Source organism: Macaca mulatta, chromosome 8, assembly GCF_049350105.2.
Source record: "Macaca mulatta isolate MMU2019108-1 chromosome 8, T2T-MMU8v2.0, whole genome shotgun sequence".
NCBI lineage: Eukaryota > Metazoa > Chordata > Mammalia > Primates > Cercopithecidae > Macaca > Macaca mulatta.
The window spans coordinates 9,737,501-9,763,909 of NC_133413.1; the positions used below are offsets into that span (position 1 = coordinate 9,737,501).

At 49.5% G+C, this 26,409-nt stretch overlaps 1 protein-coding gene and 1 long non-coding RNA gene across 3 annotated transcripts in view; one reads left to right on the plus strand and one right to left on the minus strand.

Moving 5' to 3' along the window:
• Positions 1–26,409, minus strand: part of BLK (BLK proto-oncogene, Src family tyrosine kinase) — a 75,500-nt gene that overhangs the window by 6,593 nt on the left and 42,498 nt on the right. For both annotated transcript variants that reach the window (XM_077942975.1, XM_077942974.1), the window contains exons 2-10: positions 17,434–19,216; positions 14,674–14,725; positions 12,665–12,758; positions 11,688–11,786; positions 10,552–10,655; positions 5,828–5,974; positions 5,245–5,397; positions 3,949–4,128; positions 2,714–2,790 (exon numbers count right to left, since the gene is read on the minus strand). In XM_077942975.1, the coding sequence (XP_077799101.1) occupies positions 2,714–2,790; positions 3,949–4,128; positions 5,245–5,397; positions 5,828–5,974; positions 10,552–10,655; positions 11,688–11,786; positions 12,665–12,758; positions 14,674–14,725; positions 17,434–17,745 (1,218 nt within the window). In that variant the 5' untranslated portion in view covers positions 17,746–19,216. The remainder of the gene's footprint in view (positions 1–2,713; positions 2,791–3,948; positions 4,129–5,244; positions 5,398–5,827; positions 5,975–10,551; positions 10,656–11,687; positions 11,787–12,664; positions 12,759–14,673; positions 14,726–17,433; positions 19,217–26,409) is intronic.
• Positions 2,018–8,312, plus strand: LOC144330682 (uncharacterized). Its single transcript, XR_013397050.1, has 3 exons — positions 2,018–4,204; positions 6,531–6,590; positions 7,159–8,312. It is a non-coding gene; the product is annotated as an uncharacterized LOC144330682 (long non-coding RNA).

The following is a 26,409-nucleotide window of genomic DNA, read 5'->3' on the forward strand; positions in this document are numbered from 1 at the left end:
GTGTTTGTGAGTCTGTGTGTCTGTGTCTGTGAGTCTGTGTGTGTGAGAGTGTGTGTGTGAGCGTGTGTGTGTGAGCGTGTGTGTGTGAGTCTGTGTGTGTGTTTGTGTGTGTGTGTGAGCATGTGTTTGTGTGTGAGTGTGTGTGAGCGTGTGTGTGTGTGAGTCTGTGTTTGTGTGTGAGTGTGTGTGTGTGAACGTGTGTGTGTGTGTGTGAGCGTGTGTTTGTGTGTGTGTGTGTCTGTGTGTTTGTGTGTGTCTGTATGTGTGTGAGTGTGTGAGTGTGTTTGTGTGTGAGCGTGTGTTTGTGTGTCTGTGTTTGTGTGTGTGTGCGTGTGTGTGTGAGCGTGTTTGTGTGTGTGTGTGTGTGAGTCTGTGTTTGTGTGTGAGCGTGTGTGTATGAGCGTGTGTTTGTGTGTGAGTGTGTGTGTGAGTGTGTTTGTGTGTGTGTGAGCGTGTGTTTGTGTGTGAGTGTGTGTGTGAGCGTGTGTGTGTGTGTCTGTGTGTGAGCGTGTGTGTGTGTGAGCGTGTGTTTGTGTGTGTGTGTGTGAGCATGTGTTTGTGTGTGTGAGCGTGTGTGTGAGCATGTGTGTGTGCGTCTGTGTGTGTGAGTCTGTGTGTGTGAGCGTGTGTGTGTGTGTGCGTGTGTTTGTGTGTGAGTGTGTGTGTCTGTGTTTGTGAGCGTGTGTGTGAGCGTGTGTGTGAGTGTGTGTGAGTCTGTTTGTGTGTGTGTGTGAGTCTGTGTGTGAGCGTGTGTGTGTGAGCGTGTGTTTGTGTGTGAGTGTGTGTGTCTGTGTGTGTGAGTCTGTGTGTGTGTGTGTCTGTGTGTGTGTGTGTCTCTGTGTGTGAGCGTGTGTGTGTTTGAGCGTGTGTGTGTGTGTGAGCGTGTGTTTGTGTGTGTGTGTGAGTCTGTGTGTGTGTGTGTGTGAGCGTGTGTTTGTGTGTGAGTGTGTGTGTGAGTGCGTGTGTGTGTGAGCGTGTGTTTGTGTGAGTGTGTGTGAGCGTGTGTTTGTGTGTGTGAGTGTGTGTTTGTGTGTGAGCGTGTGTGTGTGAGCGTGTGTTTGTGTGTGTGTGTCTGTGTGTGTGTGTGAGTGTGTGAGCGTGTGTTTGTGTGTGAGTGTGTGAGCGTGTGTTTGTGTGTGTGTGTGAGCGTGTGTTTGTGTGTGAGAGTGTGTTGAGCGTGTGTTTGTGTGTGAGAGTGTGTGTGCGTGTGTTTGTGTGTGAGTGTGTGTGTGAGCGTGTGTTTGTGTGTGAGCGTGTGTGTGTGAGCGTGTGTGTGAGCGTGTGAGTGTGTGTGTGAGCGTGTGTGTGTGTGTGTGAGCGTGTGTGTGAGTGTGTGTGAGCGTGTGTTTGTGTGTGAGTGTGTGTGAGCGTGTGTTTGTGTGTGAGTGTGTGTGAGCGTGTGTTTGTGTGTGTGTGTGTGTGTGAGCGTGTGTTTGTGTACACGTTGTGTACTCACACACGTGTGTTTGTGTGTGAGTTGTGTGTGTGCTTGCAGAGCTGTTGGCATGGTCAGCGTGTGGTTAGAGGTTGCCCTTCTGGGAGGTTCCAATTTTCTGGCTCCTCACCCCCAGCTCTGTGGCTACATCCAGGTATTAAACCAAGATGGCTTTACACATCCTTTGCCCCTGTGTCACACAAGATTTTCCAAGGGGGTGTAGTGAGGATTGAATAACAGACAGCGGAGGGTGAGAGACGGAAGGGGAAAGCAAGAAGCAGCAGTAGGCAGGGCTTATCCCTGCCCTGGGGTTTGAAGCCGGTTACCAGCACCCATTTTCCAAAACCAGCCTGCCCACATGGCTGTCTGCCCACCTCAGCGGAAAAAGGTGTTGCAGCATCAGTTCCTGCAGCGGTGCTACTGGGTAAGGCTGGGCGAGGGGGGAGGGCTGATGTGGGCGGTGTGTGGGAGGGTTTCCTCTCGGTGGCGTGTGTATGTGTGCACACACGTGTGTGCCTCACAGGCTGACCACAGACCGAAACTTTTCTGCTGAGAGTTCCAGTTTTAACTGGGCCACCAGATGTGCTTCCTGCCAGCTAGAGCTCTTGGCTAAAACCCTCGTCTCCACTCTGCTCTTCACCTCACGGAGTCTGGAAGCTTCTGCATGTGAATGTGAGGGACACTGAGGACCAGTCCAGGGTAGCCAAGGAGGTCCAGCACTCTCAATTCCCTGGTGGCAGAAAGCGGGGCTGTTCTCCAGGGCTCAGAGAAGTCATGTCCCTGGCACCTGTGTGTAGCTCAGGCCTGCCCATCAGCCTGGGCTCAATGCCAGGGCTGTGCAAAGGCTGAGGGGCCCTGGTATGGGATGTCCTACAGGAGATGTCTGTGGGCACCATCTAAGGAAGAGACGAGGTCACAACAGAACACACTTGCCTGCTGGGTTCAAGGAAACTCTCGCTCACTCTGTGTTTCCCATGACATCCATTCACCCTCTCTTCCTTTGGAACAGAACAGCTTGGTTCCAACACAGCTGCCTGGGTCTAAGGCTCCGTTCCCTGGGCTCCCTCACAGCTGCGTGAGGCAGGAGGCCCAGTGGCCAGGGTTTGCAAATCCAAGTGCAGTGGGTGACCTTGGGGATGTCTGCCTAGAGGAAATTGGCCTTCCGTGCCCCCTGACTTCTGCTGGCTGAAGAGCGGTTGGGGTGGTAAGGCACGAGCGGCCATTGTGGGCAGCAGGTGACACATGCCACCCCTCTTCTGCACCTGGTACTTCACCAACCTGGGCCGACATGTCAATCAGCCTTGGGAGTGACAATCTGCTGCCTTCATCCGTCTTCAGGAAATCCAGCAGGCATCCTAAGAAAAGAGAAGTTGCAAGTGCCCTTCTGCAAAGTGGCCCAGCCCTGGTGGTGCTGGGTCACTCTCCAACTCTCCCTGGTGTGAGCGGCTCCCCACTGGGGGTGGGAAGTGGGAGTTTGTGCCCTCAGATCTCTCGGTGCATCAGGAAGGATCTACCTACTGCTGCCGAGTGCCTTCCACTTTACAAAATGCTGCCTCAGCACCCCGGGAGCAGCCAATATGCCAGCAGTTGCCCAGAAGTTAGGTTTCAGCCAGGTGCAGGGACCTGTCTGAAGTCACCCAGCTGGAAGCTGGGAATGGAATCCCAGTTCTGACTCGAAGGTTCATGCCCCTTGTCTTTTCCCCCATGTCAGCCTCGCTCCCTTGATCCCCGTTGGCAGACACCCTGTGCCTCTGAGGACCAGGCATCAGCAAGAAAGCACCAGAATGGAGAGAACTGTCCCCCAGGTTTGGTGCAGGGGACAAATGCAGCTCCCCCTGGAATCGGAAAGCTGAGAGGGATGGATGCTTGACCTAGGGGCAGGCTAGAGGCGCCCCCAGCACAGCCTCCGACCAGGGCCCCCTTGGTGACGGTTGTTAGGGAGCTGTATCAACATGGGCATGTTAGGATCCTACAGGAGCAGTGTGCCGTCAGGGTCATAGGAGGGGTGAGAAGGTCAAAGGCTGAGGCCCGATTCCAGACCTACTGCCCCATAAGAACTTGGCCATGCCATGGACCTTGGAGGCCATCAAGCCCAACCTCTCTGGCCATCCTTGTAAAATATTCACACAGTTGTAAATGGTTGCATGACCAGGAAGCAGGAGACCTGGATCTAGTACCATCCCTGTACGTCTGGCCGGGTGCTCGTTTGACTTTGCAATGCTCGGCCCCTCCCAGCAGGCATCAAAAAGTGCTAGGCACAGAAGGACCACTCCAGAAATGCTGTCTGAACTGCTCCTGGGCTGAGAACATGGCTCTGTCAGAACCACTTCACCCTCCCTCCGTGCCTGCCCCTCCCTCCCTCTCCTCTGTCCCTCCCTGCCCCCACACTGTGCCATACCCTAGATCTGCAGGACCCCCTGGCCTGATGAGCCCACCACAGCGGACCCTCCTCCTCCTGCTAAGTCCATCCCTCCCGCCTCACTCTGAGGATGCAGCTCTGCGGGGGACACCACCTCTGGCCATGTACTCGGTGACAATGTAGATGGGCTCCTTGGTGACCACGGCGTAGAGTCGGACCAGCCGCTCATGCTGCAGGGCCTTCATCACGTTGGCCTCGCCCAGAAAGGCTTCTGGAGACATGGTTCCCTCCTTCAGCGTCTTAATGGCCACCTTCATGTTGTTTTTGTAGTAACCTGAGCCCAGGGGAGTGAAGAAGCCACTCAGAAGGCAGAGAGCTCGCTCGGAGGTGATCCTTTAACCAAAATCAGGGTAAGTGCCCAGGTGCCATGCTATTCCAGGTGCCAGAGCTGGAACGTGCAGCTCTGGAGGCCATGGTTGTGTGGGGTTTACCTTGTGTCCCAGGCCCCTTCTATACGGGGCCTCAGGCAGTGGAGGAATGTACCCTGTCTTGGGGGCATTTCACCTATTTGCACCACACCCAGGGCCTGTGTCCCTTCCTGCATGGAACCTGCCTCCTTCCCCCACCCCTCCCCTACATAATGAATCTCTTCTATCACACAATGGCTCCTTGGTGGAAATAAGCACGCCACTGGGGTACATAGGGCAGGAGGACAAGGTGTGGGGGCCTCCTTCCCTCCTTCTGGAGCCCCATGGTGGTCCTGTCCCACTCCTTAAACTACCTGTATTTCCACACTCTCCCTGCACCCCATGAAGTCCCCTGAAGGGCGAAAGACAACTCTACTCGTGTTTCTAGAGGACCTGGGCCTTGGCAGGGACCTGGGTGCAGCTCCTGCCAAAGGCACAAGGCATCAGCCCCAGGTAAGGGAGGACTCATGGAGCAGTCCAGGGATAAAATGGAACACGAGTTTTATATCCTGGTGGTCAGGGTGGGGGACAGGTGTCAGCAGCGATGGAAATGTGAGGACACCGGGCCTGGAGCGTCAGTGACCCGGCCAAAGCCCCACGGCTGCCTTCGGTGTGCACTCAGGCTCTGGAATGTCATGGCTCATCACATTTAACCTCCTGTTTCCATCTGGGTGATGGAAGGCTAAGGGGAGTCAGTGCGCCACTGCAGCTCAATGGCAAAGCCAGCTTCAGGGAGAGAACGAAGGAGGGAGCGACTTGGGGGCTTGGTGAGCTGAATTATGTTCCTGCTCTACTACCGCGATAAGCCACCCCAGCTGTTACAACGCGGCTCTGTACCTCCACTGCCTCCTCTGTAAAACGGGCGTCCTCGCCTCTGTCCTCGCTCCCTCTCAAGACTTCCGGAGGAGGGATGACACGCTATGAAAATACTGCACCTGGACTCAGGATGCGGCGTGGGTGGAACGGGGGGAGAGCACACTCACCCATCCAGACTTCGCCAAATTGTCCAGACCCGAGTTTCCTGACCAGCCTGAGAGACTGCCGGGGGATTTCCCATTCATCCTGGGCCCAGGGGTTCTGTGGGGCCAGGCTCACACAGGGCAGGGTCAGCCTCTGGCATAGACCATCCCCCTTCTCTGCATTAGGGAAGAAAAGACAGGGCTGGGGGTTACCAGAGCACCCGGGCTCTGCCTTGGGAGCTGTATCATTCCTAGCTGGGCCCCTCCCTCCCCAGCCATGGGTGTGTGCACACGCCTGCACATGCACACACACTCAATTCTTTCTCTCTGTCTGCATAAAGCAGGGCATGCTACCTCTAAAATCCACCTGCTCACTCTCAGACTGAACATGCTTGCTACTCTCTAAGGGATTCCCTGCTGAGCCAGGAGAGGGAATTACGGCCACCAGTTCACGGTGCTCAGAGTTGCTACCTCCTTAGGTCTAACTTTGGGACAATCTTTCCATCCCCCAAGGTGGCACCAATGACTCACGCAATTGGAAATCTTAGCAAGAGATACAGGAGCTCTTGGTACAAGTCCCTGCCCCCATTGCACGCCCCCCTCTTACTAGAATAGTGCTGCACCAGGGCCTGGAGCGAGGGGAAGGTGATCCGGGGGGAGATGTAGTAACCCCCTTCGTCCAGGGAGCGGATCTTATAGTGCTTGATCAGCTCCCCCTGGGTGGTGACGTCCTTCACAGACAGGGAGAAGGCACCTGGAGGGTTCATGGAGACACACACAAGAGAAGTAAGGCACAAAGACAAAAAAAAAAAAAAAAAAACGGGACTGGGATTTGGGCCTCATTTTTAAGCTTTGAAAAAGTTCCCCAATTCTGTTCTTCATTGTCACCACTCCCTCCACAAGTTCCCTTTCCCTGCATCTCCACCTCCACCCTTTTGGAAGCCTCCTCTGTAAGTTCCATCTGACTCTGACCTTGACATCCCCTCACTGTCCCCCAAAACTCAGCTGGGTAGTAATCACAGAGCCCTGCGGCAGGTAGGACAGTTTCTCAGCAATCATGTGGGTCCCCACTTGGACACCTGGTCACTCGGGGACCCTTTGTCATGGACTATTGAAAAATCTAGGCTCATTGGAGGGACTAGGCGCTTATATTTTCTGGCTAAAGAGGGTATCCTTACTCCTACAAGCAGATAGCCAATCACAGCTGCAAGTACCCATGTCCATGGCGGAGAGTGTAATAAGCTATTCCCAGGGGCTCTGTTCAAATTCATTTGCTGCGTGTTACATACACCTGTTATTTTATCTTCTAGGTTAATGTTTTCCTGCAGGCAAGTGGTAGCAGATGTCAAGGGTTAAGGACAATTTAGGAGGTAAGAGTTTCCAGGTAGGAAACGTTTTTCCATGAACTTGATGTTTTTTATAAAATGCATCTGTCCAGCTACCTGGGTACCACGACCTCACCCCGCCCCCTACCCATTATTTGGGAGATGGGGACGCTGGGGCCCAGAGAGTTCGCGGCAGGCTGGGGGGCTCCCGGTTCCCCGAGTGGGCGCCTACCACGAGCAGTACCACGACTCCCCGCCAGGGGTCAGGCACGGACCCCCTCGAGCTCGGTGTGCACGCTTGGTTTTCCGCGTGTTTGACTTAAGGCTCTTTCCTCTCCTGTCCATTCCCCCGCCTCAACCCCCTTCTACCCTCCAGTTTCCCTCAGCCAATGTGCGTCTCTCATCACCTACTCGCAAAAGGACGCCCAGAGGCGTACGCCAGCGCGCCTTGCTGTTACAGCAGCCCTGCTACATGCCCACCCCAGCCTAAGCCCAGACCTTGCAAACCGTCTCCTCGACCCTGCCGGGGTGCAGCTGTGCCCCCAGTCTCTAAGGAACCCGAGCCTGGCCTTAGGGAGTTCATTCATCAAGGGCTTTTCTCTCCATTTTGTAGGCTGCCCTTGTGTCAGGTGCCTCGGGCGATGAGACCAGGAGCCCGCTCTCCACGCAGTGACGCTGCCCAAGCTGGTGCCTTAGGGCCCCTCACTTGCCTGGGCTGCTCTAAGACCCGGTCCCTGATGGCTTCTGACAATTTGGTATCCTTCGTAAAGAGGACCTCAGATCCCATCAGCTTCAGTTTCACAAAACTTGGATCCCCTGCCTCTGTGGTATGTCTGGACTGCCCTGGGCAGGCAGGGCCTGGTTCTGAGGTTAAGATTTCTCAGCACTGAAGGACTGCCTGCCTTTGAGCTGTGAAACTAGTCCATCCTCACACAAACACCAATAAACTGAGGCTTGAGAGGCTCAGGGACACCCCGGAGGCCACAAGGGGTAGAACTCACTCCCCTGCTTCCATCCCTGTCTTGCATTCACTGCTGTGGCTCCCAGAAGCAGAGGGGTCCTGCTTTGGAGTTGTGTGTGTGTGCATACATATGTGTAAGGTGTGTACATGTGTTGCACACGTGTGCATTACATCTGTGCATATGTGCACATGTATACATGCGTGCATGTCTCATGTGTGCGTGTATGTGTGCATGTGTGTGTGCATATGTGCAGGTGTGGACGTGTGTATGTGGGTGCATGTGTGCATATGTGCACGTGTGTGCATGTGTATATGTGTGCACACTTGCCTGTGCATGCACGTGTGTATATGTGTGCATTTATGCGTATGTGCATGTGTGTGAATGAGTGCATGTGTATGTACGTGTGCTGGGGTGAGGATGGTTGAACAGTCCTGCAGCCCTGGTCCCCTCTGGCCACTTCCCAGTTTGGACTGGCTTCCTGGGGTGGACATGGACAGGAAAAGATGCCAGACTCACAGAGAACCCCTTCTTCCTCTATAGCAGATTGGGTGGGGGGCGGGCGGGCTTTCACCTTAGCAATAGGCAATGGTTGAAATAGCATTTCCAGGGTGACATGACATGATGTTTGGGATTTGCTTTGAAAGAGTAGGGGCGGAGTGGGGGATACAGAAGAAACAAGACTGGCTCGGTTGATAATTGTTAAAGCTGGCTGTTGGGTACCAGGGGTTCCACCTAACTATTTTCTCTACTTCTGTATATGTTTGAAATGTCCTGGAACAACAATAAAACATTTATGTCATCTCCAGTGATTCCCAAATTGTTTCTTGTACAGAGGTGCTCTGCCACAAAAATGGAAATGTGACAATAGCCAATATGCATATAAATATAAAATGGATATATCTATGTGTATGTATATGTATATATATGCATTCATTGGCACATTCCAAGAAATCCTGCACAGAGCACCCCAGCTTTCCCATGCACCCCTCCTGTTCCCCAACCTGGTCCTGCCCTTCTGTAGGGCAACAAGGCCTCATGATGTCCCCAGAGAGTCACAGGGTGCTATGACAGCTTTTCATACTCTGGGTTTCCACTCTCTGGCTGCTGTTCTTGAGCCACAGATGGAACCAATGGACGGCCCAAGGGTGCTCCCACCAGGTGACACCTCTGTCCATCCTCATCGTCCCAACCACAGGGAACCAGACTCATATTCCAGCCACTCTCTCTCCCTTTCCTCCTCTGATGTCACTGTCACTATCTCCTCTCCAGTTAAAATTGGCCACAAGGCTGTAGCCGGTCCCTGTGGACAGCTTCCTGATAAGCAAAGCATTCTTCATACTGTGTGGGAAGTCCCTGGGTCACCCTAGCTTGCCACATTGTAGAGCTTGGGAATCCTCTCAGCCCCTCTTAGATGACGTGGTCACTGGTGCTTTGGGCTCTGATGCTTACTGTTAGCCTCCAGCAAGTCACTTCCTGTTCTAGGGGCTCCCTTTCCTCATCTGTCAAATGGATTAGTATCTTACAGATGAAAAGCTAGTGGCCAGTGAGCACCAGGGACCATAATAGGGTTCGGTGCAGCACATGCATTAACAGCCCCAAACTGGAAACAACCCAATGCCCACAGCATACGAATGGCTCGCTTGACTCTGGAACGGTCACACCCAGGATTCTGTATAGCAATCAACATGAACAGTCTTACCATCCTCAATCACATGAATGAATCTGTTACGGGCTAAATCGCGTGCACTCCCAATTCCTATGTTACAGTCCTAACCCTCAGTGCTGAGAAAGTGACCTTATGTGGAGACAGAGCCTTTAAAGGGGTGATTAAGTTAAAATGAAGTCATATGGGTGGGCCCTGATCCAATATGACAGGTGTCCTAATAGGAAGAGATTAGGACACAGACATGCGTGGAGGGATGGCCACATGAGGACACGGAGAAGACTGCCGTTAGCAAGCCAAGGAGAGAGCTCTTGGGAGGAGCCAGTGCTGCTGACACCTTGGTCTTGGACTTCCAGCCTCCAGAGCTGTGAGATAATAAACTTCTGTGCTGGAGCAACCCAGTCTGTGCCACTTTGTTAAGGCAGCCCAGGAAACTAACACAGAATCTCACAAACACTGCTGAGTGACAGGAGCAAGACACACAGAAACAAAAACAGTGATTCTATCTGCATAAAGCTGAAAAACAGACAAGACATGGTGGCAAAACCATAGAGAAAAAGCAAGGAAGGATTTTGACCCAAGTCAGGACAGCAGGTAGCTCTTGGGGGTGGGGGTTGACTCAGGAAGGAGCCCAAGTAGGGGGGTGAGGAGGTTCCTGGTGGTCTGGGATGCTCTATCTCTGGGCTGTGATTACACAGGGATTTGTTTATGATTACCCTATATAATTTAGAATTACACACTCATACTTCATGCAAGCTTTATATGTGTTTTATATTTTACACCAAAAAAAAAAAAAAATTAAGAAGGAAAGAAAGCCAAATGACAGAGAAAGAGAGAAGACCCCTGAGGGTGATGGCAGCGATGTTTTGCTCAGTCAGTGGATTTGATCTCATGAGTGTCTAGACTAGCATGGGCTCCCCACAATCACACCCCCTTCCTTTACATCAGGGCACAGGCCACTTCCTCGCGTGTGCTACCTGCAGCCTCTGGCTGAGATGATCTTGAAGGATTCTTTGAGCTCCCCCGCAATCCTTGATTCCAAAGAGGTTGGTGGTTGAGGGCTCAGGGTTCCCCCTTCCCTGGCCCCCACTGGCCTCGGTGTTACTGCTGACTGGGTAGCAGGGCCAGTCTGATGTGGGACCACCCTGTCCACCCAGCTTCCTGTGCCCAGGTGGTTTCCAGTCTAGACAGGGAGGACTGTTTGTGTGGACAGCCTCCACGTCAACTCCTGGGCAGGGCCTGGATTGGGAGGGACACAGGTCCAGAAGCTGCTGGTTCTCCCGGAAGTCACCCCTTCCCCTCTCACTCCAGGGCCAGGCCTCTGGAGGGGGCTTCCCAGGACGCACTGGGCAGGGAAGGCAGGCAAGGCCACCACGCCTACCTTTGTTGGTTTCACTCTCTCTGATAAGAAAGGAGCCGGTCTTGTTGATTGGAGCCAGAAGCTGCCTCTCGGCCTCCTTCCGGCTCAGTGATCTAAAGAACCACCTGGAAAACGGCAGGAATAGGTGAACCTCAGAGCGACCCTGCTCCTCGGAGTATCCCCACTGAGCCTCCCTCCTGCGCTGCCTGTCCCCAAGAAATAAAATCTAGCATTTCTGCTCCCAGTCGGCCCAGAGCTCTGCTCCTCACACCATGATGGAGTCAGCGCCCTCTGACCCCCTGCCCTTTCCGTCCCGCTTCCTGTCAGCCCTGAACTCACTGTTTTCCTAGAATGAAACAAGAACACTAGTTGGGTGACCTTTGTTAATTTTGCTTTGGAAAAATGCACCTGATCACTGTCCCCAAAGCACAGCTGCGTATCTCAGGCACGCGCCTGCCTCCTTGTGGTCTGAGATCTGAATTAGGCAAACTGCTAAGACTCTCTGAGCAGGGACCCCAGGATGCTCCCTTCAGTATGTGGTTGCTGTGTGCGGAGAGCCCCACGGTTCCCCACACTGTTCCGGGGAAAGACGCAGGGCCCACAGAAGACTCATTGCTGGGCCTCAGTCCTCCGGTAGAGCGAGTCCCTGTGAGCAGATTCGTGGGGGCTCTGGCTGGCCGAGACCGATGTTCCCAGTGCCATGGGGACATGGGGGATGAGGGCGCTGGGGGATTAGAAGGTTGGGATCTTGCTTTCATGTTAGTCAGTTCTGAACAAGGCCACCCTCCTAGGAGTCCCCGAGGGTTGAGCTCTGAGTCCTGCCTATGGAGGCTATAGGGGAGTCCTTGCTGGTCATGGTGCCTCCCCATTAGCCTTCGAGGCCATCAGACACTGGGGACGGTTCCATCCAGGGAAGCCAGGAGAAGGAATGCTTTTGTTTAGCTGGGAAGAGTGGCTTGCTCAGTGTCACACAGCAGTCTGAATGTGTCTGGAGCCGGCAGAGAGACCTTTCCCAGCAGAGCTCATTTCCTGTCCCCTCTTTGCCGGTGCCTGCAGGCTCCCTGGTCAGTCCCATTTTGGCCCTGCCCTGCCTAGCAGCCCAGGGAGCAGAAACAGTGACTGCACCTTGGCTCAAGGGGGTTCCCATGCCCACCTACCTTTCCACTTCCAGGCTCTCCACTCGGGCCACAAAGTTGCTGGGCACGTAGCCTTCTCTTCCTGTGACGAGCGACTTGGCCAACCACCAGTCTCCAGTTCTAACGGGACAGGGGAAACAGAGATGTGATCATGGCCCCTGTGGGCCCGTCTCTGGGCAGCTCCCAGGCCTCCTCAAGGCCATCTCTCCCTGGAGGGCAGAGAATCCACAGAGGTAGACAGCACGGCAGGCAGGAAGGGACTTGTGTCCACTGCTCAGTGGTACGGTGGCTATCTGGGCAAGTTCTAGGGGGAAGAGCTAATCTACACAGCCTGACCAGCCCAACGGGGCACAGGGCTCCAGCCAACAGCCTTCCTCTTGATGAATGGGACGTGTTCAGAGCTTGGTGAGTGACTGGGGACAAGCTTTAGAAAAACACGGTTGGGTGGCCTGTATAGGATCAGTAGTCAGGACTTTTGTGAGCTTGGTTCAAGGCCATTGCAGAACTTCAAGAACCAAATCAGACCCTCAGTGCTCCACAGGACAAGCCTGGCCGCTGAGAGAGAGCTGACCTAGAAGGAGTTTCTGAGAAGGACACGGGAAATGAGCTAAAGTGGGACTGGTGTGTGTAATCCATGTGGGCTCCCGTCTTGAGAAGGAGACAAATATGGACACAACTGACTTAAATGCAAGGCTGTCACGGAACAGCCAGACCAGCCTGCATAAAGGACAAGGTCCGCATGCTCAAAGGAGTCAGAAGGGCTGCATGGAGGTGGTGGCATGGAAGTGGGCTTTGAAGGATGAGCAGGAGGTTGTGAATGGAAACCACTTCACCAGAAAGACTCTGGAGAGGAAGACAAAAGGGTCCAGGGCTGGGGGCGGAGCAATGGAGAAGACTTCCGGGGTCAGCCATGGAGGATGTGGTGGGCGGAGAAGGGAGAGATGTGTGTGTGTCGGGGGGGTCCTGCAGGGACAGGGGATGGCGTCCTGGAACCTCACCCCTTCAGGACTTGTAGCTTCTCCCCCTTCAGCATCTGCAGGTCCCGGTCATTCATGGCAGCGTAGTCATACAGGGCTACCACGAAATGCTCGTCTGAAAGGAACAAGGGAGAGACCACTACCACTCGGGCCCACGAGCAGGAAGGTGGGACTGGGGTGAGCCCGGCTACCAAGGAGAACAGGCTTCTGCTTGCCCATGCTGGAAATGATGTTCTTATCAGCACAGGCCCCCGCCCCTGGCCCTGTGACCCCACCAGGGATGGGCTGTCCCCCAGAGCCCATCCTGTCCTCCTTTCTGGACCCACTAAGAAGCCCTATGTCCTGGAAAGGGTGTGTGTGAGGAAGCTGATGGCTAGAGGTCAGCCACAGGGAGGCAGCCACTGCCGGGCTGCTGGTGGCCTCAGGCCCACATTGGGACCTAGTGCTGGGAGTCCCTCATCTTCTTTTTCTACAACTGGTCTCGGAGGCCCTCGAGCCTCCTCTTGTCCTTTTCCTCCTCTGCCCCCGCCTGCCTCTATCCCCAAAAGGAGTGGTCTTGCCACGTGGCAGCTGGAGCCCTGGCCTCTCCACTGTCTGTGCCCAGAGCCCCTGCCACACTATCTGTGGCTGCCAGTGACCCTGCCGGGCCCCCCGCCTTGCTTGTGGGCCCTGGACGGAAGGCAGGAAGAGGGCTCGGGAGCTTGGAGCACCGTCTTCAAATGAGCGCTGCTGTGACGAGGGCTCTCTGCACAGCCCTGGGAGCCACAGGACCCACCTGGTGAAGGTCACCTGGAGAGCGCTTAGCTTCCCCGGGTGAGGTGGCTCCGCTCTGTCACTGAGCTGAGTGGTGTGACCTTGGGCCGGTCACCTCTTCTTAGCAGGAAAGAGGGGGTCAGAATAGGTGACAGTGGTTCCCTGAAGTTTTAAGATTCGAATTCTGCTCACAAGTGTGACAGATTCTGAGCTTTTCCAGGGAAGGGGTCGCATCTACCTGTTGTCACCCCTTCGCCATTCCCGGGACAGAGTTGGGCTCTGTGTGCTGAATGTCCAGTGCTCATGGCGTGAGCAGGTTAGTGGGTGGGGCCCGGGCTGGCCGAGGCAGCCTTTCCCCACGCTGTGTGGATGTGGATGATGAGGAGGCTGCGCGAAGTCACTTTGAATGAGGCCACCCTCTTGGGAGTCCCCAGCAGTGGAGCCTCTGGCCCAGAAAGGCCGAGCTCATTCCCTGTGGTACCCAGCAGGTCAGCCCACCGGAGCAGCAGTGAAGTCTGGGGGCCAGGCATAGTGGCTCATGCCTGTAATCCCAGCACTTTGGAAGGCTGAGGCAGAGACCCATCTGGCCAACATGGTGAAACCCCCTCTCTACTAAAAATATAAAAATTAGCCCAGTGTGGTTGTGTGCACCTGTAATCCCAGCTACTCAGGAGCTGAGGCAGGAGAATCACTTGAACCCGGGAGGTGGAGGTTGTAGTGAGCCGAGATCGGGTCACTGCACTCCAGCCTGGGTGACAAGAGCGAGACTCTGTCTCAAAAAAATAAAAATAAAAATAAAGTGGAGTCTGGGGATCAGGGAGGGGGCGTGGGTGGTTAGGTGGTCAGCGGCGGGACTCTCGAAGTGGCTTGGAGCGGGAAACAAGAAGGTGCCCTCCACAGGGGCAGACTGGGGCTGGAGGCGAGGGCCTGGGGCCACTGGCCCAACCCTTTGCATTTGGGAGTTAGAATCTTTGAACGCTTGGGTTTGATGATGCTGTGTGTCTTCCCTGCCACTCTTGTTCTTGTTCTTGTTTACAGTTTGTAAAGTCTTCCATTTTTTCAAAGTCCCCCCCAGGCTCAGGCATACTAAAGAAACTTGTTCTTAGTTCCTAAAGAGACCCCCGCAAGGCGCACAGAGCTGGGACCTCTCTCAGCTTCCCTGTTTTCTCTTCTCCAGCCCTCAAGCTGCTCCCGACTTGTCTTTTTTCCAACTCCACAAAGCTGCGACCTGGGGGAGAGGGCTGTGGAGCCTCAGGTTCCCAAACCACCCTTCTTACCTTCTTCCAGGTGCTCATTGGGCAGTGGAGGAGTAAGGTGGTTGAAGACAACCTTGGGTAGAAAACACACACTTGAGTTATTTTAGTCCCTGCCGCGTGGGTGGCGCCTGGGGGGATGAGACTGCAGAGCAGGGTAGTGAGGGTATCTCCAGGGACCTACTGTAGGAGGAGAGGCAGCTGCCTGTGGGGGCTGCACAGGGCCATTCTGTACCCGGGGACCAGCACCACCCTCAGACAGACCCCACCCTCTGCTGCCTTCTCCCTGACCGCATGGGGGGATGCCCCGGTGTGGAGAAGAGGCAGCTGTGGACAATGAGGGACAGCCCAATCACTTGGGCTTCATGTCCTGGCTCTACCATTACAAGGTCAAATTGTAAATGGGTATTTGTTGACAAGAAAAAATATTAAATTTAAAAAGCGTATTTCCCCAAAACTTGACAAGCATATTTGTAGGTATGTATCCTGTAGAGAAACTTTTGCGTATGTGTACCAGGGAATGTGTGCAAGAGTGTTCCTAGCAAAAATAATAATACATAAACAATTTTTCTTTTGAGATGGAGTATCGCTCTGTTACCCAGGCTGGAGTGCAGTGGTGTGATCTTGGATCACTGCAACCTCCGCCTCCTGGGTTCAAGCAATTCTCGTGCCTGAGTCTCCCGAGTAGCTGGGATTACAGGTGCCCACCATCGTGCCCAGCTAATTTTTGTATTTTTAGTAGGGACGGGTTTTTGACATGTTGGCCAGGCTGATCTTGAACTCCTGGCTTCAAGTGATGCACCCACCTCAGCCTCCAGAAGTGCTGGGATTACGGGCGTGAACCATCATGCCCGGCCAATACATAAACAATTTTAAAACATGGAACTAACCCTCATGACAGAAGAATAAACAAATTACAGTATACTCCTGCAGTAAAACTAATGAGCTACAGCCACGTGCATCAACGTAGATATGTTTTACATGCATAACACGGAGCCAAAACCCCAGTCTCAGAAGCATACGTGCTGTTTGATGTAGTTGACTTAAAGTTTACAACATGAATAATGAAACGAAATATTGTTTAGGGGTAATACATATGTGATAATATTAAAAAGCAAAGCTAAGGAATGATAAACAGATTCTGGGTACTGGGGCCCGGGGTGAGGGCTACAAACAGGGCAGGGAGGAGGGAGATTCAAAGGAACGACTCTCTTTCTGTGTCTGAAGTTGCGAGGTGGCTGTACAAGTGTGCGCTTTGCTGTGTTCTTTCAACCCGACATATGTTACAGATATTCTTTTCTTAATTCCTTATTTATTGAACACAATTTTGAAGTAGCATTTTGCAAAATGATATGCATGTGTGTTTCTATTAAAAACAGGAACACGTGAAAGAACACAGAAGAAAGGTCTCGAGGCAGGAGCTCTGAAGAGCTAACTCTGGTCAGTCTACATAGTGGAATAATGAGTAATCATATTTTTTTCATATACATATTAGGTGACTCTTTTAAGTTAAAAAAATTCCAGGCGCTACTACTTATTATCATATAATTTTGGGGAAATTACTCAATCAGACTAAGTCCAAGTTTCCCCATTTGATCAATTACTTATTCAATAAACATCTTGTGGTTGTGCGCTGAGCCCGGCGCTAAAGTGGGACACAGATGGGCAAGATGCCTGGGTTCATCTAGGAAGTGGGATTAGTAATCCCCATCTCCCCATCAGGTCCCTGTTAGGATAAAGAGATGACCACGTGGACATGCGGATAGCACAGGAGAGAGGGTCCAGGCATGGCTGCCAACTGCCCCAAACCAAAAGCGGTTACTGGTCAGGGAGTAGGGGGCACAAAGAGTCATCTAAAAATGTATCTTCAGGCCAGGCACGGTTGCTCAAACCTGTAATCCCAGCACTTTGGGAGGCCAAGGCAGGTGGATTACCTGAGGTCAGGAGTTCGAGACCAATCTAGCCACATGGTGAAACTCTGTCTCTACTAAAAATACAAAAATTAGCCAGGTGTGGTGGAGTGTGCCTGTAATTCCAGCTACTTGGCAGGCTGAGGCACGAGAATCACTTGAACCCAGGAGGCAGAGCTTGCAGTGAGCCAACGTCCCACCACTGCACTCCAGCCTGGGCAGCAGAGAGAGACTCTGTCTCAAAAAAAAAAAAAATGTGTCTTCAGATATGCAGTAGCCATCAAAGGGCACTAACTGCTTTATAAACAAATCAAGCTGCACGACTAGGAAAATGCATTCCCCACCAATAAGACCTTTTCACTTGAAATTTCACTTTTTTTTCCTTTGGAAAGTTTTCCTCATTTAAAATGCCCATAGGATTCCAGGAAAACTCGAGAACCTGCTCGGGAGGTGAGGACAGGCACCCTCCTGTTTCATGATGCTTATCCCAGGAAAGCAGGCTCTTTGGAATGCCAGCGGCAATGCCACATAGGGGAGAAGGGTCTCTAGGAGCTGCTGGGGAGAAGAGAGGCAGTAGCTGCTGCTAGATACTAGGATCCTTCCTTATGACACCCTCTCCCCAAGCTGACCTTTTTAAATTTTTTTTTTCTCTTCAAGGCTGCCTTTGAGAAATGAGCTCTGGCTAAGAATTATTGGGAACTAACCAGGCCGAGTCCTGTGCGTATTATATTGCATGGCACACCTGCTTATACATTGCAGATCGTTACATCCCTATCAGGAAGGTACTTTTGCTATACCCATTTTACAGATGTGGACATTAAGGCATAAGGGAAGAAAGTAACCTGCTCTTGGTGGGTGGTGGGCAATCACTCACCAGTGGCGGCAGTGGCGGGGGGTCCTTGTCTTGGGCGCTGACCTTCAGGGGGCTCCATTGGCCCTTGTCCTTCTCCTTGATCGGCTTTTCCTTGTCCGGTTTTTTGCTGCTTACTAGCCCCATCCTGTCGGAGACACACAGCAGATGGAGGACGTGAGAGAGCGGGGCCTCAGATCCTCTGCACAGAGGGGCTCCTTCTGGGATGCCGGTGAGAAAGGTGGGGTGGAAGTCAGAATGTGGGTCGAAGCAGGTGGGTGAGCTAAATGTGTGTCCATCTTTTTTCAGGAGCCCATAGACCAGAAAGCACTGCATTTAGGACACAGAAACCATCTGACGAGAGACTACCGCCAGAAACCGCTGGGGTGGATCCCAGTCCTCAGGGGACAGGAGCCTGAGCAGGAGGCCATGTGGTGTTCTAGAAAGAGCCCACCAATGTGTCTGGGTTTAGTCTTCGTTTTGTCACTGGCTGTGTCACTTGGGAAAGTGACATTTTCTCTCCGACCCCATTAGCTCTTTGGTAAACAGCAGGGGCTTTGTTAGAAGATAACTAAGGCTCTCTCCCACTCAGATTTTTGGGTGAGACACTATATACCTTTAGGACAGACTGAGAGCACAGGCATCGAGGCCCAGCTGTGGCTTCACAGTAACAGTGGGAGTCTCCTTAAAGTGGGGAAGATGTGGTCAGGTTTTTTTCTTTGGTAAAGAATTTTAGGATGACAGATGTGAGAAAGGCCCTTTTGACGCAATCAACACCATCATATTGTCAGCATCCTCATTCCAGGGGCTGCTATTTATATGTTAAGGAGCTTGCTCAGAGTCAAACAACTGGCCCATGCAGAGCCAGCTCTGGAGTCCAGTCTGACTGGAGACCACTGCACTCCTGTGCTTACATCGGGCTCTTCCCTGAGATGCAGATATCCTAGAGAGGAAGCACCTAAATCCCCACGTGTGTTGGAAGGGCGTGTTGTTAGTGGTGATTTCCTTCGGATGTATGCACCATATTTCATCAATTCTAAGATGCACATTTTTTTCACATTTCAATATCTCTGAACTGGGAGATGTCTCACAATGGAGGATGCTTTGCAGTATAATTAGTAGCAGCATGTTTTTTTCTTTTTTAGTGATATATAAATTAAATGCTAGCCTTCCTATCAGTGGTGTCTTTGATTAAGTGAAACACAGTCATGAATTTCTTCCAGAGAGTTGAAAGCACGTTCTTCATGTCACCGTTCCTCAAACCCACCTTGAAAAAGAAAACACTATAATAATTTCGGATATAGGACACCAAGCCACAGAAGCAAAAAATTCACAAGTATGTTTTTTTAAGTATGCGTTGCATACAGAACACATAATAATGTACAGTTTTAAAGAATGACACTTTTTATATGTAAGTATTTCTTTATGTGAGCTCGGATCAGCTTTACCACCAAGTGAATTACAGTGCCAGGGTTACAAGTATCACTTTAGTTTTTGGAGATTTAGGGTTTCAGAAGTTTGGATAAGAGATTATGGGTTTGACTGGGCACGGTGGCTCATGCCCATAATCCCAGCACTTTGGAAGGCCGAGGCGGGCAGATCCCTTAAGGTCAGGAGTTCGAGACCAGCCTGAAACCTCATCTTTAGTAAAAATACAAAAATTAGCCAGGTGCGGTGGCGCAGGCCTGTAATCCCAGCTACTCAGGAGGCTGAGGCAACAGAATCACTTCAACTTGGGAGGCGGAGGTTGTAGTGAGCCAAGATCATGCCATTACACTCTAGCCTGGGCAACAGAATGAGACTCCATCTAAAAAAAAAAAAGAGAGAGAGATGATGGGTTTGTACTGGGGATGGCTACTGAATTTTACCAGGTGCCTATACAATATCTATCAATATGATATATGTTCACCTTTAATTTGTTAATGTTATAAATTATGTTGGTAAATTTTCTGTCATTGAAACATCCTTGCATTCCTGGAAAAAAGCTATTTGATTACAGCATATTAGTCTATTTGGCACACAGATGGATTCTTATTTGCTAATTATTTTGTTTTATTTTATTTTATTTGTTTGGAGATAGTGTCTTACTCTATTGCCTAGGCTGAAGTGCCACGGCCTAATCTTGGCTCACTGCAACCTCCGCCTCCCGGGCTAAGGTGATCCTCTCACCTCAGCCTCCCAAGTAGCTGGGATGACAGGCATGTGCTGCCATGCCCTACTAAATTTTTTATTTTTGGTGGAGACAGGGTTTTGCCATGTCATGCAGGCTGGTCTCAAACTCCAGAGCTCAAGTGACCCTCCCACCTTAGCCTCCCAAAGTACTGGGATTGCAGGTGTGAGCCATCACACTCGGCCCTATTTGCTAATATTTTACTTGGAATGAGGATCTATATTCCCAACGGAGATTTGTCTATGAGGCATTAGCATTAAGGTGCGCTAGCTTTGTAACAGATATTGAGGAGCTCTCTCTTTTTTTTTGCCTATGGTCTTGAGTGGTTTCATAACATCGGAGTTATCTGTTTTTCACAGGCTAAATAGAACTCAGTTATGAAGCCATCTGTGTCTGGGGCCCCTTCAAATAGTAAATCTTTAAAGACATTTCCAATCTCTTCTATAGGAATGATCTATTCCCATTTTTTCTCCTCCTTGTGCCATTTTGATGATTTATAGATTTTTAATTTCATCTACATTTTCCAATTCATTGCCATAGTTTTAGGTAGTATTGTCTTGTAATTATTATACTCTGTTCTCTTTTTTGATTGTGATGTTTTTCTTGTTCCTAATATAAATTGAATGTTCTTTTAATTAAAATTATAATTTGTAATTGGATAAAATCATCTGAAGCTTTACATGACTAAATTAAGTTTTAACCTAGCTTTATAATTACAAAATAGAAGATTGTAATCAAAACAGCATGAAATTGGAATAGTAAAAGTAGACAACAATCATCAGAGCAGAATAAAAAACATACAAACAGATTTTGGTAAATAGAGGAGCTGCACATGTGAAAAAGATAGCATTTTAATTCAGTAGAAAATGGATAGTTTATTTTAATAAATGATATTAGGAAAATGGCTATTTACCTTAAGGAAAATACAATTGAACCCCTACCTCACACCATATTAAAAAATAAATTCTAGGTGTATGACTGAAAAAAATAAAAAACAAAAATGTAATTAAAAGAAATGGAAGAAACTGTGTACATAACCTAGAGTTTGGAGACAACTACAAACAAAGATAGAAGAGCCAGAAGCTAAGAGAGAACAAAAAATGTACAAATTCGTAAACATTAAAAATATTAGATGGTGGCCAGGCGCAGTGGCTCACACTTGTAATCCCAGCACTTTGGGAGGCCAAGATGGGCGGATCACGAGGTCAGGAGATTGAGACCATCCTGGCTAACATGGTGAAACCCCGTCTCTACTACAAATACAAAAAATTAGCCAGGTGCGGTGGTGGGTGCCTGTAGTCCCAGTTACATGGGAGGCTGAGGCAGGAGAATGGCATGAACCCGGGAGGCAGAGCTTGCAGTGAGCCGAGATTGCACCACTGCACTCCAGCCTGGGCGACAGAGCGAGACTCCGTCTCAGAAAAAAAAAAAAAAAAAAAAAAATTAGATGGTATAAGAAACTACTCATGAAGTCCTTAGATAAGCAATAGATTGGGTAAGAGATTGCAAAGCGTCAGAAAAATGTCTATTCACAATATATACAAAGCTCATAAAATTTTGACAAGAAGTATATTGTAGCATATAATCCATTCAATAGAAAAATGTGTAAAGATAAGAAATAGGAAGTTAGTGCAACACAAATCCAAATAGTAAAGTGTTTATTATAATTATTGTTTCATTTGTTCCTTCGCACTCCATTTCTAGGACTGATCTTCTGTGAGGGCTGGAATCTTTGTTTTATTCATTGCTGAATCCAAATTGCTAAACCAATGTCTGGCACAGAGTGTGGGCTTAATAAATATTTATTAGACAAAACAAAAACTATTATTGGAAGAAGCAATCTTTTAAATTTAGAGGGCAATCTTTTAAATTCTGTTAAAATAAAAAAGCACACATACCTTTTGATTTTCAGTCCCACTTTGGACTATCTCAGGTTAATAAAACATCATTATATAGACATATGTGAGAGATGAAAATGTTTGTTGTAGTAATAGTTGGAAAAACAATCTCCTCCCCCCACCAAAAAAACCTCAAACAAAAAACAACAATGTAACTGCCCAGCAATTAACGACTTGTTGAATAAATGTACACTCTACAAATCTCTCATACAACTACTAAAAAAAAAAAAATGTGCCGGATCTTTGCCAGTGAGGTCAAGAGGAATTTCAGTACCATGTTGTTACATGAGAAAAGTAAGACCCAAAGAGGTGCATGAGGGAATCCCATATTTGCAAACACCAAATGAAAAGAAACCTCTATTCAGATGTGTAGATATTTTTGCATATTACACAGAAAGAGGCTGGGGAGGATGAACACCAAGTTGTTTACCGTGGTTATTGTTAGAGGAAGGGAGAGTACAAAACAGAGGTGTGGTGTAAGGCAAAAAAAAACCCAAAGAACAAAAAAAACAGCAGACTTAAAAAACTGTGTGTGTGCTAATGCAAAGCAGGGCCCCCCAAAATATTTTCTAAATGGTAAATACTGTTTTATTTTGGAATATAGGACTTCATGTGACTTTGACTTTCTTTCTTGTAATTGTATATATTTCTTGAATTATTTAATACTAAGCATATATTATTGATACAAGCAGAAAAATAAAAGGAAGATGTGAGTGATTTGCCCAACAACAGAGGGGCATAAGATAAGGCCTGGAGCCAGGGCCAGCCTGCAGTTCTTGACAATGACCGTTAAGTGGCCAGCCAGGGCTGCCTGAACCTCTGGCCTTTCGTGGCTCCTTCAGCCTCCCTGGCTCAACGAAGGGCCAGCGGTCAGCAGCTCCTATTATATTCCCCAGACTTGGACTCATACTTCTGCATCTGCCTAGGTGACCAGCCCTCTCGTCTTTCTTTGTCCGGTCAGCCATATTGCCACTGGCTTTAAGCTTCCTGGCAAACACCTGTGTCCACCGAAACAAAGTAATTGAACATTCCTTGTTCAATTTATTGAACAAAGAACTGGACAGAAAGTAAAATTCCTAAGATTAAACGACCCACTACTTACACTTCTATGTCCTTTGACTCCTTAGCAGTGTGTGTGCAGATGATTTTCCATGACTGTCATGAGTACCTAAGATCTCTATGGGTCCCCCTACTCCAGTGGCTTTGACTGGAGACCTGGGTTACTCAAGAGGCCATGTGACAACCAGGGCTGTCACTGGTGCTTAGGCTGCACCCAGCAGTTTCAGGTTGGGTGGAGCCAGGAAGTGCAGAAGTCCAGACTGAGGCAAAACGCAGTACACACGGGTCAGGGCTCCAGGTGGCTTTGCTGCATTGTGGGGAGGATGTGAGTCTGTGTATGTTTGTGAGAGTGGGAGAGGAAGCATGCACGCTTATGTGCACCTGTGTGTGTGTGTGAGAGAGACTGCATGCGTGTGAATACATACATGTGTATGTGCTGGAATATGTGTGTGTATATGTGTGTGTGTGTGTCTATGCGTACACTTGTATATGCATGTGTGAGAGAGCATGCATGTGCATGGTGTGCATGTGTGTCTAGTCGGGGGAGTTAGCAAGAGGAGGGGAAGTGGGGAAGGGGAGTTGTTTGTTTATTTGAAACCAGTTAGGCCCTCTATGCAGACTTTCACCGGAGCAGGGCAGTCAATGTTTGCCTGGGGAGATGCTCAAAGCCTGAAACACAGCTTCAGTCAAACAGGGGGTATGGTGGAGGCAACAACTAAAAACAGAGAAACTAGAAACCCCTTATTTGCACTTGGCTAGCATGTCATGGTTGAAAAGCACTTGACAGATGAGTTTTTTAAAAAAATATTCATGATAGCCTCGAAAAATTGGTTACAGTTATCCTCATTTTACCACGGAAGAAGGAGAGGCGAGGTGGCTCACTAAGGTCACGCTGAAGGTGGCAGAGCTGGCAGCTGGAGGGTGTTGCTGTCTCCAGGGCTGCTTGAGCCCTCTGCACAAAATAGGTGCATGTGTGGCCTTGCCTGAGGCTCCATGTCCCTTGCGGGGGGATAGTTCAGATTCCCTGTCATCTCCCCTGTGGCAAAATAGTTTTGCTATTTTGTGTCTGGAAGCCTTGTCATGTTATGTGCTGGAAGCTTTGCCTTTCTGACTTGACCTGCCAGATACAGGTGGGTAGCATCCAGGTAGAACAGGGGAACCTACTGGCAAAGCTGGGGCTCACCCTGGGTGTCATGACCAAAATGCCATTCCAGCTGCCCGTGTGAGATCCCATGTGGAGCATCTCGCCAACATCCAGGATTCCAAGTCCTCCCGGTACAAACCACCAGTGCTATACCCATCTTGTAAATGAAGAAACTACAGTGATTGGCCTATGGCTCTGAATTAAGGAAGGGACCAAAGAATTTGAGTTGAAATTCATGTTTCATGTCTCAACTCAGGACACCACCACTGAAATGAGGCTTCCTCACCTTTGTCCCAATACTGACCTCTCCACATGTGAACCTGAAACAGCCCCGATGATGGCTCTTAGCTGCTAGGTTCTTCTGTTCATTCAGCCACAAACATTCAGTTGCTGTCAACCATGAACTAGGTCAGGCACAGCAGAAGGTACGGGCTTGAAACAAGGATGGTGCCCTCTCTCACAGGAAAATAAGGAGGAAAGGCATGCACCCGATTCCATCAGTTCAGAGTGGGCACGATTCTGTACCAAAGGGACTCCTGGGTAAAGTGTTTTGTGAGCTCAGCAAAAAGAAATTACTTCCACCTGGGAGAAAATGCTAGCCAGACCTGAGAAGGATGGCTATAATAGATTTGTTTAGATTAAAACTATTTTTTATGAAACATTCCAAAATATACTAAAGTCAAGAATATTGGCCAGGCACAGTGGCTCACGCCTGTAATCCCAGCACTTGGGAGGTTGAGGTGGGAGATCATTGGAGGTCAGGGGTTCAAGACCAACCTGGCCAACGTGGTGAAACCCTCTCTCTACCACAAATACAAAAATTAGCACCTATAATCCCAGGTACTTGGGAGGTTGAGGTGGGAGAATCGCTTGAACCCAGGAGGTGGAGGTTGCAGTGAACTGAGATCCTGCCACTGCACTCCAACGTAGGTGACAGAGTGAGACTCTGTCTCAAAAAAAAAAAAACTCTTCTACACTCATCACCCAGATTCAATAATTATCTTTAAAATAGTTTTCTGGGTTGAAGTATTTTATATCGTATCATTTTGTTTCCTCTAAATGAATGAAACTTGGAAACAACATGAAATCAATGTAGTGAAGAAGTCATTTCACCACCCCATATTTTGCATTTGTTTCTAAAGCCTGGAGACATTTGCTCACATAACGCCAATGTTATTTCATCACATCTAACAAACTAGCAATATTTCCACGGTATCATCTAACCATTTAGCCATTAAACCCAATTCATAATCAAATTTTAACAATTGTCTTAAAAATAGCTTCTTGCTTAGTTTGTCCTACTCAGGATTCAAACAAGGTTCATACATAACTCAACCTCTTAGGTTTCCTTCAAACAGGAGTCCCTTCTGCTCTGACTTTGGTTGGTTTCAAGCTGTTGATTTGTACAGGCCAGTCCTATAGAATGTTCTCCGTTTTGGATTTTGCGTCCTTGTGATGGTTCATCACTTGTTCTTCCCTCTCGTATTTCTTATACATAGAGCTACCTCTGTAGGCTCCATTAGATTCAAGCTCATCCCCTCTTGGTAGAGATGCTATTGAGGGGGTGATCTGTGCTCCATGTTGCAACCTACCAGGAGGCTCACAGTGTCTACCTGCACCATTTTAGTGATGCTAAGATAGGTTCAGGCTCAGGCGTCCCTACTCCTCCATTGACAAGTTCCTCACCAACATTTAAAAGTCCCATTAGGGGTTACAAAATAGGCGTGCTCTGATTCCATCACTCCTTCCACATTTGTTAGTTGGGAGTTGAAAGAGCAAAGGATGAGAAACTGGGAACACCAGAAAAAAGTAACAGGCATACTCCCACCAGGGTTGGGTAGTATTTGAGAAATAAATGTTTTACCAAAGACATGAAGATAGAAAACACGTTTAGAAAACAAAGCTCTTCCATTGCTGGGTTGTAGAGCGTGTGCTACAATCATTCATCGCTAATGCCTTGTGCAATATCTCTCTTTTTTCTTTCTCTCTCTTTCTTTCTTTCTTTCTTTCTTTCTTTCTTTCTTTCTTTCTTTCTTTCTTTCTCTCTCTCTTTCTTTCTTTCTTTCTTTCTCTCTCTCTCTTTCTTTCTCTCTCTCTCTCTCTTTCTTTCTCTCTTTCTTTTTCTTTTTCGGATCTGTCTCTGTCACCCAGGCTGGAGTGCAGTGGTGTGATCATGGCTCACTGCAGCCTTGAACTCCTGGGCTCAAGTGATCCTCCCACCTCAACCTCGCGAGTAGCTAGGACCACAGGCATGTGCCACCATGCCTGGCTAATTTTTTAAACCATTTTGTGTAGAAATGAGGTTTCATCATGTTGCCCAGGCTGGTCTCGAACGCCTGGACTCAAGCAATCCTCCCGCTTCAGCCTCCCGAAGTGCTGGGATGGATACAGGCATGAGCCGCTGCATCTGGCCTCCTTTTGCAATACTTTTAAATGCCAGCAGAATATTTTCCCAGCACTAGCACAGAGCCTGATGGTGAGATGCTGCTCTGTAACACCTGGCTGGGTGTGGGCACGTGTGGCCCCTGCAAAGGGGTGACCTAGCAATGCCAACCGTGACTTTTAGGTACTTCAGCACACTTAGGAGGAGAAATTATGTGGCCATTTCAATTTTTTAAAGGGAAAAGGTCTTTTGTGGAAATTCACCTCCCCTCATTGTGGTAACGTTGATAGAAAAAATTTTCAGATGGTGAAAGTTGGAGGGTGCTGGGCAGACCTTCAGGAAGGAA